The sequence below is a fragment of the Heteronotia binoei genome, unplaced genomic scaffold, assembly GCF_032191835.1.
Source record: "Heteronotia binoei isolate CCM8104 ecotype False Entrance Well unplaced genomic scaffold, APGP_CSIRO_Hbin_v1 ptg001654l, whole genome shotgun sequence".
NCBI lineage: Eukaryota > Metazoa > Chordata > Lepidosauria > Squamata > Gekkonidae > Heteronotia > Heteronotia binoei.
Window position 1 is genome coordinate 46,558 of NW_026800346.1, and position 12,179 is coordinate 58,736.

At 49.8% G+C, this 12,179-nt stretch overlaps 1 protein-coding gene across 1 annotated transcript in view; it reads left to right on the forward strand.

The window, feature by feature from the left end:
* Nucleotides 1-11,953, forward strand: part of LOC132565776 (stromal interaction molecule 1-like) — a gene marked incomplete at its 5' end in the record, with an annotated part of 48,217 nt that extends 36,264 nt beyond the window's left edge. Inside the window, 2 exons of the mRNA XM_060230504.1 lie at nucleotides 6,373-6,484; nucleotides 11,830-11,953. Coding sequence (XP_060086487.1) covers nucleotides 6,373-6,484; nucleotides 11,830-11,953 — 236 coding nt within the window. The remainder of the gene's footprint in view (nucleotides 1-6,372; nucleotides 6,485-11,829) is intronic.
* Between the last annotated feature and the right edge of the window lie 226 nt (nucleotides 11,954-12,179).

The window sequence follows — 12,179 nt, forward strand, 5'->3', positions numbered from 1 at the left end:
TTTTTTCAGCAAGGTGGGCTGAAGAATATGTTGTCAGTGCTGGTGACAAAGGTTAGATAAATCTGTAATGAATTGAAGACCGCTACCCAGATTAAATCACATTTAAGTCAGCACTGACCCGAAGTCAACTCTTGGTCCTTTTCATACACTTTTGAATGCACTTTGGCTTCTGAAGACAAATAGGTTTTTAAAAAAGTTTAATACACCTTAAGTATAACGTGCAATGAAAAAAAGAGGGATCGGATAAAACAGGATTTGGACAACCTATATTAAAGCTTCATTAACTGCCAGAGTATGTTTTGATTAATTTTTAATTATCCTAAACAGAAGACATAAAACATGTTACCATATATAACCATAATGGTGGCAAGTCTGCAGAAAAACATCCCAAAATGTTTCCAAATGTCTAAAAATATGTACATGCACTGTTGTCATCTGTATGCAATATGCTTGAACTAGGAAAAAGGCTTGTTGTGACAACAAATTCCAGCAGGTGCAATTGGAGGAGTGGGGATTCAAACCCGGTTTTTCCAGATCAGAGTCTGCGCACTTAACCACTACACCAAAATGGCTCTCTCAAAATGAAGGGAACTGAGACTGCAGATTCGCAGGGCTGCTTAGGTTTTGGTGGCTCCAGTGTCTGCAGAAAGCCTCTTTGAGGATGGCAAGCGGAGAGGGAAGGTGTAATTCCTCTCAGAAGGAAAATTGTTCGCATCCCAAACTAGGTGTGGGCTCTCCAGGAAGGGATCTTGTGCGTAGCTCTGAGACCTGGCAAAGTTCACGGCAGATGATGTTCCGTGGTAGGAAACAGATGTTTTAAAACTTGAAGAATTCCCGTCACTTGGGGCAGAACTAACTAACAATGCAAAGAGTGAGATGCCAGCAATGTGGCTCTCCCCCCACACCCCACAGATGTGAGGACAGGAGACTTGTCAAGCTCTTATGTGCTGCAGAGATAAAGAGCAAACCGCTCAGTGGCCGGGGTGCTGAGTGCCTCTGAGATAAAGCAGGCCACTGGCTTACCAGCTGGCAGACGCTTCCCTTGCGTTCCTGGCACCCCTGCCTTTCGTTGCCGCCTTAACCTTTCTGGGCCGTGAATTCTGGTTGTGGTGCAAGTGCCAACCGTGTTGCTCGAGGGGAACAAATTTCCTTTTCCAGTCCCCCTGGCTTCTCTCCTGCCTGGGATGTTGGCTGGATCTCATCCCGCCAGAAGGAAGGAGGACGCCAAGAAGATTGGCGGTTTCTGTGCTCTGTTTTCTTGTTGAGTCAGTGAATGGTTGGAGGGTGTTCTTAAGTGGAACCGTTGCTGGAAAACGAGCAATGCCTGTTAGAAATAAAGGCATTAATCATTTAGAGCAGGGGTGGCCGACGGTAGCTCTCCAGATGTTTTTTTTGCCTACAACTCCCATCGGCCCCAGCCATTGGCCATGCTGGGTGAGGCTGATGGGTGTTGTAAGGCAAAAAACATCTGGAGAGCTACCGTTGGCCACCCCTGATTTATATCATGCAGATTTCGGTCTAACAAGGGCCTGAGTCGGAAAAACTCCACCCCCACCCCCTTCCGTGCTTCATAGCAGGTTTTCCAGGGGGCTTCAAAAATAATTGTGAAGAGCTGCTTTCGTCTTGAGTGCATTCCTGGAAGAGAAAACTTTAGGCTTGTTTAAAACCGGCTTTGCTTAATTGCCATGAGATGCTCTGAGAATAAACCAGCAAATCTCTCAGAGGCCAAAACAGCCCGGGGGTGGGGGGTGGTTTCCCACCACCTCTTGACTTATCTAAAAGAGAGACTTTTCCTCACCCCCCAATCCTTGAAACCGCAGGGTAGGTTCTTGCTGCAACGAACATATGAACATATGAAGCTGCCTTCTACTGAATCAGACCCTTGGTCCATCCAAGTCAGTCTTGTCTACTCAGACTGGCAGCAGCTCTCCAGGGTCTCAATCTCAGGTTTTTCACACCTATTTGCCTGGACCCTTTTTTGGAGATGCCGGGGATTGAACCTGGGACCTTCTGCTTCCCAAGCAGATGCTCTACCACTGAGCCTCAGCCCCATTCATGGCTCTCGAGGGTCTCCAGCTGAGGTTTTTCATGCCTATTTGCCTGGACCCTTTTGAGATGGTGATGCCAGGGGTTGAACCTGGAACCTTCTGCTTCCCAAGCAGATGCTCTACCACTGAGCCTCAGCCCCATTCATGGCTCTCCAGGGTCTCCAGCTGAGGTTTTTCATGCCTATTTGCCTGGACCCTTTTGAGATGGAGATGCCGGGAGCAGAACCTGGGACCTTCTGCTTCCCAAGCAGATGCTCTACCACTGAGCCTCAGCCCCATTCATGGCTCTCCAGGGTCTCCAGCTGAGGTTTTTCATGCCTATTTGCCTGGACCCTTTTGAGATGGAGATGCCGGGGGCTGAATCTGGGACCTTCTGCTTCCCAAGCAGATGCTCTACCACCTGAGCCATAGCCCCATTCACGGCTCTCCAGGGTCTCAATTTGAGGTTTTTCACACCAGCCAGTTAAATACATGTCAATAATCAGTGGTTTTCATTCAGGCACGCAGAAAAAAGACACCCAAGACCTAAAAATCTGTAACAAACATTGAATCCTTTCAAAGCAAAGCTCTGGAAAAATAGCGTTTCTTCTTTCTTTCTTTCTTTCTTTCTTTCTTCTTTCTTTCTTTCTTTCTTTTCTTTCTTTCTTTCTTCTTTCTTCTTTCTTTATCTTTCTTCTTTCTTTCTTTCTTTCTTTCTTTCTTTCTTTCTTTCTTTCTTTCTTTCTTCTTTCTTTCTTTCTTGTCTTTCTTTCTTCTTTCATTCTTTCTTCTTCTTTCTTGTTTGTGTCCCTTGATGGCAAGTTTGAATCAGAACTATGAGACAGATGCTTTGTGTTGCTCCGCTTGAATTCTCCATGGTGTTAGAAGTATTGTTTCATTCATATTACGTGAGCATGTTGTTGCTTTCTTCATAAAGCCAGAGTGACTTTCAGCTGATCGCACAAAATACGCACCCCTCCATAGCACGAAAGACCACACACCTGTGATGTTGCCTGTTCTTTTCCCAGCTCGAGCAATCTTTCTGTCTTCGAAGGTGTCCCGGGTTTCATGCATGCCGGGAAGAGGGCAGGGGGACCCTAACCACAGCAAAGCTTTGTATTTTAAAGTTTCCAAATGATTTCTTTAACTTTCTAGAGGAGTCAGCTGTGCAAGGAAGGGGAGACATAGTAAAGGTGTAAAGGTAGTCCCCTGTGTAAGCACCAGTCGTTTCCGGCTCTAGGGTAACATCGCATCACAACGTTTTCATGGCAGACTTGTTCCAGGGTGGTTTGCCCCATTCCCCAGTCGTTTACCCTTTCCCCCTAAAAGCAAGCTGGGTCCTCATTTGACCGGCCTTGGAAGGATGTTAGGCTGAGTCAACCTGAGCCGGCTACCTTGAAAACCCAGTTTCGTCGGGATCGAACTCCGATCATGAGCAGAGCTTGGACTGCAGGACTGCAGCTGACCACTGTGCGCCACGCGACATAAAAATGTCTGCATGGTGAAAAGCGAGTGGACAGAATGAAACTTTCTCTCTCTTCCTCTCTCCCGTCATACTAGAACCCAGGGTCATCCACTGACGTTAGCATTACCAGCTGCCACTTGGGAAATACTGGGAGATTTGGGGGTGGAGTTTGGGGAGGGTGAAGTTTGGGAAAGGGAGGGACCCTGAGGACCGTGCCATGAAATCCACCCTCTGAAGCTGCCATGTTCTTTAGGGGAACTGACCTGTGGCCCCTGGAGGTCAGGTGTAATTGTGGGAATCTCCAGCTCCTGCCTGGAGGTTAGCAACTCACGGATGCTGAGGGGTGGGGATTCGGGGCAGATGAGAGGAACCACTTTCTGGCACAGTGCATTGTTAAATTGTGGAATGTGCTGCCATGCGATGCGACAATGGCTGCATTGAAAAGGGGAGTGGACAAATTTGTGGAGGGTGGAGCTATTGATGGCTGCTAAGCCACCATGGATACCTTCTCCCTCCAGCCCCAGAGGCAAGGTGATGCCTCTATCTCAGTTGCTGGGGAGCCTGGCCCACGGGGTGGGAGGTGGGAAGCTGTTGAGCTGGAAACACCTCACCTGGAGTCTTGTGTTCAGTTTTGGGCAGCACATTTTAAGAAGGATACAGACAAGCTGGAAGGGGTCCAGAGGAGGATGACGAAGATGGTGAGGGGTCTGGAGACCAAGTCCTATGAGGAAAGGTTGAAGGAGCTGGGGATGTTTAGCCTGGAGAAGAGGCGGCTGAGAGGTGATAGGATCACCATCTTCAAGTACTTGAAGGGCTGTCCTATAGAGGATGGGGTGGAATTGTTTTCTGTGGCCCCGGAAGGTAGGACCAGAAACCAACAGGTTGAAATTAAATCAAAGAGTTTCCGGCTCAACATTAGGAAGAACATCCTGACCATTAGAGCGGTTTTTCTGTGGAACAGGCTTCCTCCTTGGATGTGGTGGGCTCTCCTTCCTTGGAGGTTTTTAAGCAGAGGCTAGGTGGCCATCTGACAGCAATGAAGATCCTGTGAATTTGGAAGTTGGTATTTGTGGGTTTCCTGCGTTCCTGGTTGATTTCCCTTAGACTGACTGATTGGATCTTCTTGCAGTTCAAGGACTCTCAAGAGTCTTCTCCAGCACCACAGCTCAAAAGCATCTATTCTTCTGCGCTCGGCCTTCCTTATGGTCCAGCTCTCATACATGACTACTGGGAATTACTTTTGTAATGCTCCTCTTTGAAAGCCTCTTAGTTTCCGATTGCTGAGATAAGACTGCAGAGGGGCATGATGCAGAGAGAGAGAGAGAGCAAGCAATCCATAAGAACATTAGTGGCATCAGTCTCTTAATACACTCCATTTGATGATTCAGTCTTGCACTACGCTTCCCCTCCCGATGCACTTGCCGTGTTAAACTAGGGCTGCTTCCTTGCCTGTTGCCAGGGCCAAAGCGAAAAAGGAGCCGTTTTTGTGCTGGTGCAGAGGTGAGGGCTGGATTCTGCAAGGGGCTGAACAATGCATAGTTGCCACCAGTGTTCCCTCTAAGCTGAGTGAGCGTGAGCTAGCTCACATTTCTTTTAGCCTCCAGCTCACACGGTTTTGTCTCAGCTCAGGAAAAAGGGGCCCAGAGCCAACGGATTTATGCAGGAACTCACAAGGTAGAATTTTTGCTCACAAGACTCCGGAGCTTAGCGGGAACCTTGGTTGCCACCCCAGGGCAAGTAGAGGGAAGACATGCACATGTGAAGAATGAGAGTTATCTTCATCTGTTACTCCGGGTTGGGGTTGTAGCACTGCCGGATCCTCCAAAAATGATGAACACACAAGAAGGAAGGTTGTACACGAGAGTACCACAAAAAGCCCAAAGGCAAGCAGCCTGTATAGGACTGCACAATATTTGCAACGCTTGATATCAATATACCAAAAACTTGAAATTTACACATATGCTGACTCATAAAACGCTGTATATGGAGCAACATGCTTCCAGTATGGGAGGGACGGTGGCTCAGTGGCAGAGCATCTGCTTGGGAAGCAGAAGGTCCCAGGTTCAATCCCCGGCATCTCCAACTAAAAAGGGTCCAGGCAAGTAGGCCTGAAAAACTTCAGCTGGAGACCCTGGAGAGCCATGAATGGGGCTGTGGCTCAGTGGTAGAGCATCTGCTAATAAGCAGAAGGTCAGAGGTTCAATCCCCGGCATCTCCAACTAAAAAGGGTCCAGGCAAGTAGGCGTGAAAAACCTCAGCTGGAGACCCTGGAGAGCCATGAATGGGGCTGTGGCTCAGTGGTAGAGCATCTGCTTGGTAAGCGGAAGGTCCCAGGTTCAATCCCCAGCATCTCCAACTAAAAAGGCTCCAGGCAAGTAGGCATGAAAAACCTCAGCTTGAGACCCTGGAGAGCCACAGCCAGTCTGAGTAGACAAGACGGACTTTGATGGATTGAGGGTCTGATTCAGTATAAGGCAGCTTCATGTGTTCAGTATTTCAGAGGAATCACGTCTGTATTCTACTTGGACAATAATAGTCCTTATTGAGGTTTTCCTGAGCCTTTGAGATATTGGAAGCGTGTTGCTCCATAGGCAGCGTTTTACGAATCAGCACACACAATAATATATTGACATCAAGCGTTGCAAATATTGTGCAGTTCTATACAGGTTGTTTGCCTTTGGGCTTGTTGTGGGATCCTCCAAAAGACAGCAGGCTCGGTTGGGGTGGGGGGAGGGGCACAGCAGGCAGGCCCAGTGCATTTCTGGGTTTGTCGGAGGACGTCGAACGGGCTCTGCCCCTCAGGTCTGGAGGCTGGGAGACGCGAAGGCAGGCACGGGGCCCCTTCCACTGCTGACTTGGCTCTCCCCTGCTTTCTTGCAGTGTACAACTGGACGACCGAGGAGGTGGTGCAGTGGCTGATCACCTACGTGGAGTTGCCGCAATATGAAGAAACCTTCCGGAAGCTGCTGCTCACCGGGCATGCCATGCCGAGGTCAGTAACGCTGCTGGGAGCAGGCAGGGGGGAGGGGCGGCGAAGAGCTTGTGGTGCGGAGCGCAGGCGTCTCTTGCACCCACGGGGAACTGGCCGAGTGCCCTGGTTTCCCTGGAAGAGGAGGCTTGGGAGAGACAGCTTTGCGAGGGCACGAAGAGCCATAGTGATGTTGTTCAGTCGCATAGTCAAGTCCGACTCCTTGCGACCCCATGGACAAAGTCACGCTAAGCCCTCCTGCCTTCCACTGTCCTCTGAAGCCCGCTCAAATTCATGTTTGTTACACCAGTAACACTGTCCAGCCATCTCCGCTTTTGCCGTCCCCTTATGCTTTTGCCTTCTGTCTTTCCCAGCATCAGTGTCTTCTCCAGGGAGTGCTCCCTTTTCATTGGGTGGCCAAAGTACTGGAGCTTCAGCTTCAGCATCTGACGTTCCAGGGAACAGTCAGGGTTGATTTCCCTTAGGACTGACTGACTGGATCTTCTTGCAGTCCAAGGGACTCTCAAGAGTCTTCTCCAGGGAGTGCTCCCTTCTCATTGGGTGGCTAAAGTATTGGAGCTTCAGCTTCAACATCTGACTTTCCAGGGAACAGGCAGGGTTGATTTCCCTTAGGACTGACTGATTTGATCTTCTTGCAGTCCAAGAGACTCTCAAGAGTCTTCTCCAGGGAGTGCTCCCTTCTCATTGGGTGGCCAAAGTATTGGAGCTTCAGCTTCAGCATCTGACCTTCCAGGGAACAGTCTGGGTTGATTTCCCTTAGGACTGACTGATTTGATCTTCTTGCAGTCCAAGGGACTCTCAAGAGTCTTCTCCAGGGAGTGCTCCCTTCTCATTGGGTGGCTAAAGTATTGGAGCTTCAGCTTCAACATCTGACTTTCCAGGGAACAGGCAGGGTTGATTTCCCTTAGGACTGACTGATTTGATCTTCTTGCAGTCCAAGAGACTCTCAAGAGTCTTCTCCAGGGAGTGCTCCCTTCTCATTGGGTGGCCAAAGTATTGGAGCTTCAGCTTCAGCATCTGACCTTCCAGGGAACAGTCTGGGTTGATTTCCCTTAGGACTGACTGATTGGATCTTCTTGCAGTCCAAGGGACTCTCAAGAGTCTTCTCCAGGGAGTGCTCCCTTCTCATTGGGTGGCCAAAGTATTGGAGCTTCACCTTCAGCATCTGACTTTCCAGGGAACAGTCAGGGTTGATTTCCCTTAAGACTGACTAATTTGATCTTCTTGCAGTCCTAGGGACTCTGAAGAGCCTTCTCCAGGGAGTGCTCCCTTCTCATTGGGTGGCCAAAGGATTTGAGCTTCAGCTTCAGCATCTGACCTTCCAGGGAACAGTCTGGGCTGATTTCCCTTAGGACTGACTGATTTGATCTTCTTGCAGTCCAGGGAACAGTCAGGGTTGATTTCCCGTAGTAAATAAAACTATTTACAGAGATACCTAATCTCTTTTTATGGGCCTCTAACTCCTCCCCCTTCCTTCTGGTTCCCTGGCTGAAACAAGTTGTGGCATCTGTGTGGATGTATCTTATTAATCTCGCCATTTTGGGGTCAGGAGGGAATTTTCTTCCAGGCCAGGTTGGCCCTGGGGATCCTGAAGACTGTTTGCCAGTTTGGTGTAGTGGTTTAAGTGCGCGGACTCTTATCTGGGAGAACCGGGTTTGAGTCCCCACTCCTCCACTTGCAGCTGCTGGAATGGCCTTGGGTCAGCCAGAGCTCTCGTAGAGGTTGTCCTTGAAAAGGGCATCTTCTGTCAGAGCTCTCTCAACCCCACCCACCTCACAGGGTGTTTGTTGTGGGGGGAGAAGATCTAGGAGATTGTAAGCTGCTCTGAGCCTCTGTCCTTGAAAGGGCAGCTGCTGTGAAAGCCCTCTCAGCCCCTCTCAGCCAAGTGTAGTCCTATAAGATTTCTGCTATCCCTAATGTTTTAATGTTTTAAATGTTTTAACTGTGTTAAATGCTTAAACTTAATATTTTTATGTTGGATTTTGTGTTGTGAGCCGCCCTGAGCCACTTTGGTGGGAAGGGCGGGATATAAATTGTAAATAAACTAAACTAAAAAAACTAAACACCCATCTCACAGGGTGTTTGTTGTGGGGGGAGAAGATGTAGGAGATTGTAGGGCACTCTGAGCCTTTGTCCTTGAAAGGGAAGCTTCTGGGAGACCTCTCTCAGCCCCACCCACCTCCCAGGGTGTCTCTTGTGGGGGAGGAAGGTAAAGGAGCTTGTGAGCCGCTCTGAGATTCAGAGTACAGGGCAGGATATAAATCCAATATCATCATCTTCTTCTTCTTCTTCTTGGCATAGAGCAGAGGTCATTGGAGGAGTTGGGGGAAGGAGGCGGCTTTTTGTTTCCCGCTTTGTGCGGAAACTTGCACAAAGCGGACTAGATGACCCTAGAGGTCCCTTCCAGGTCTATGATTCTATGATTGTGCAGGGGGTTGGACTAGATGACCCTGGAGGTCCCTTCCAGCTCTTTGTTTCTAGGCTCATGTGCCAGCTGTGACCTTGGATGGATCTCTGCAGCAGAACACAAAGGCTCCAGCCTCTGGCTGTCTGAGGATTCTGGAATGCACTGGAGAGAATCTGGCAGCCCTCAAAGCCATCTTCTCTGCCCTGTGATTGGCCCAGGATTCCTTGGCTTTGAAGGACTGAGAGCCTGAGTTCTTTGGGTAGGATTCCAATCCTTCCACCCTCCAGGCCTACTTTTGCAACTTTTCTGTAGCACAACCAGCCGTTCGCCTGGTTCTGTTGTGCAGAGAATTCCACCCCTAAGCTTTGCCAGTGACAAGACAATGTGGATTAGGAAGTGCGTGAGAGTTCCGTGGCAAGATCTGTTTGCAGAAGGGCCTGGGTGGGGGTGTCCCTAACTCTGTGGAGATAGAACAAGATGGGTAGCCGTGCCAGTACGTCTCTCGCAGAAGAAAAGAGCGAGGGCCCTGGAGCACCTTCAAGTTGAACAAAATAAAAACGCCAATGAATGGCTGCTGGTGGCAAGTGCTGTGGGCTGAACCAGGAGGCTTTTGAAGACAGACTGGATGCTCAGGGCCACGATCCCTCCCTAGGATGGAGGGTGAAAAAGGAATTCTTACCCTGAGGTAATGCCTGTTTCATGTAAGCTCTCTAGCTGTAGAATAAAAGTCCAGTGCGGCACCTTTAAGACCAAGTTTTATTCAAGGTATGAACTTTTGTGTGCACACACACATATAGACAAGCTGGAATGGGTCCAGAGGAGGGCGACGAAGATGGTGAGGGGTCTGGAGACTAAGTCCTATGAAGAAAGGTTGAAGGAGCTGGGCATGTTTAGCCTGGAGAGGAGGCGGCTGGGAGGTGATCTGATCACCATCTTCAAGCACTTGAAGGGCTGTCCTATAGAGACAATAGTGTGGAATTGTTTTCTGTGGCCCTGGAAGGTAGGACCAGAACCAATGGGTTGAAATTAAAAGAGTTTCCGGCTTAACATTAGAAAGAACTTCCTGACCATTAGAGCGGTTCCTCATTGGAACAGGCTTCCTCAGGAGGTGGTGGGCTCTCCTTCCTTGGAGGTTTTTAAACAGAGGCTAGATGGCCATCTGACAGTAATGAGGTTCCTTTGAATTTAGGGGGAGGTGTTTGTGAGTTTACAGCGGTTCCTCAGTGAAACAGGCTTCCTCGGGAGGTGGTGGGCTCTCCTTCCTTGGAGGTTTTTAAACAGAGGCTAGATGGCCATCTGACAGCAATGAGGATCCTGTGAATTTAGGGGGAGGTGTTTGTGAGTTTAGAGCGGTTCCTCAGTGGAACAGGCTTCCTCGGGAGGTGGTGGGCTCTCCTTCCTTGGAGGTTTTTAAACAGAAGCTAGATGGCCATCTGACAGCAATGAAGATCCTGTGAATTTTGGTGGAGGTGTTTGTGAGTTTAGAGCGGTTCCTCAGTGGAACAGGCTTCCTCTCCTTCCTTGGAGGTTTTTAAACAAAGGCTAGATGGTCATCTGACAGCAATGAAGATCCTGAGAATTTAGGGGGAGGTGTTTGTGAGTTTAGAGCGGTTCCTCAGTGGAACAGGCTTCCTCCTTGGGAGGTGGTGGGCTCTCCTTCCTTGGAGGTTTTTAAACAGAGACTAGATGGCCATCTGACAGCAATGAATATCCTGTGAATTTAGGGGGAGGTTTTTGTGGGTTTCTTGCATTGCGCAGGGGTTGGACTAGATGACCCTGGAGGTCCCTTCGAATTCTATGTTTCTGTGATTTTTCGGATACCCGAAAGATGCCACCTGAAGGTGCCACTGAGCTCTAACTTTATCCTGTTGCTTCATACGAACACGGCTACCCACTCTGATCTCTCTAGCCATGTTCACACCTGAACAGGTTGATGCTGCTGCTTCATTTAGTCTTGATTCGTACCCCTACAGATACGGGAAGTGCCAAGGCAATGGCAAACCACCCCGTAAAAAGTCTGCCGTGAAAACGTTGTGAAAGCAACGTCACCCCAGAGTCGGAAATGACTGGTGCTTGCACAGGGGACCTTTCCTTTCCTTACTTTAGCCCCATGGCGCAGAGTGTTAAAGCTGCAGTACTTCAGTCCTAAGCTCTGCTCACGACCTGAGTTCGATCCCCGGCAGAAGCTGGGTTTTCAGGTAGCCGGCTCCAGGTTGACTCAGCCTTCCATCCTTCCGAGGCCGGTCAAATGAGTCCCCAACTTGCGGGGGGGGAAGGTGGAGATGACTGGGGAAGGCAATGGCAAACACCCTATAAAAAGTCTGCCGTGCAAACGTTGGGAAAGCAACGTCACCCCAGAGTTGGAAACGACTGGTGCTTGCACAGGGGACTACCTTTGCCTTTAAGAAAATTGCAAGAGCCCCGTGGCGCAGAGTGGTAAAGCTGCAGTACTGCAGTCGAAGCCCTCTGCTCACGACCTGAGTTCGATCCCAGCGGAAGCTGGGTTCAGGTAGCCGGCCCAAGGTTGATTCTGCCTTCCATCCTTCCAAGGTCGGTAAAATGAGAACCCAGCTTGCTGGGGGGGCAAAGTGTAAAAGAGAAGGCAATGGCAAACCACCCTGTAAAAAGTCTGCCATGAAAACGTTGTGAAAGCACAGGGGGCCTTTCCTTTCCTTTCCTGCTAAGCAGAGGGGATGCCCAAATGGAGAGGAGGCTCCTCTGTGAAATGAAATCAGCTGCCAGCTCCTCGGGTGTGTCCCCTATCCCCTTGGGAAAGGCAAGGGAGCTGCTGCTTTATCTCCTTCCTGGGCCGGAAGGCCGCGTATCCTTGAGCGGCCTGGCCCTGGGAATCCCTCCGACTGGGCCGTCTTTGCGCCCCGATGCCCTTCTTGTTTCCAGGCTGTGACCACCACCTGCTCTTTCTGCGCTTCCCCCCTCGCAGGTTGGCAATCAACAACGCCACGATGACGGGGACCGTCCTGAAGATGACCGACCGGAGCCACCGGCAGAAGCTGCAGCTGAAAGCCCTCGACACGGTTCTCTTTGGGCCACCACTCTGTGAGTGAGCGGGGACCTCCGCATGACTCTGTATTTGCCTCTTTGTTTGATTCAAAACATCTGTTAGCTGCTTTTCTTCCTTATGGAGCTCAGGGCGGCTCACAACAGAGATGCAACATGTAAAGAGCCATTATGATGTCGTGGTTAAGTGTGTGGACTCTTATCTGGGAGAGCCGGGTGTGATTCCCCACTCCTGCACTTGCACCTGCTGGAATGGCCTTGGGTCAGCCAGAG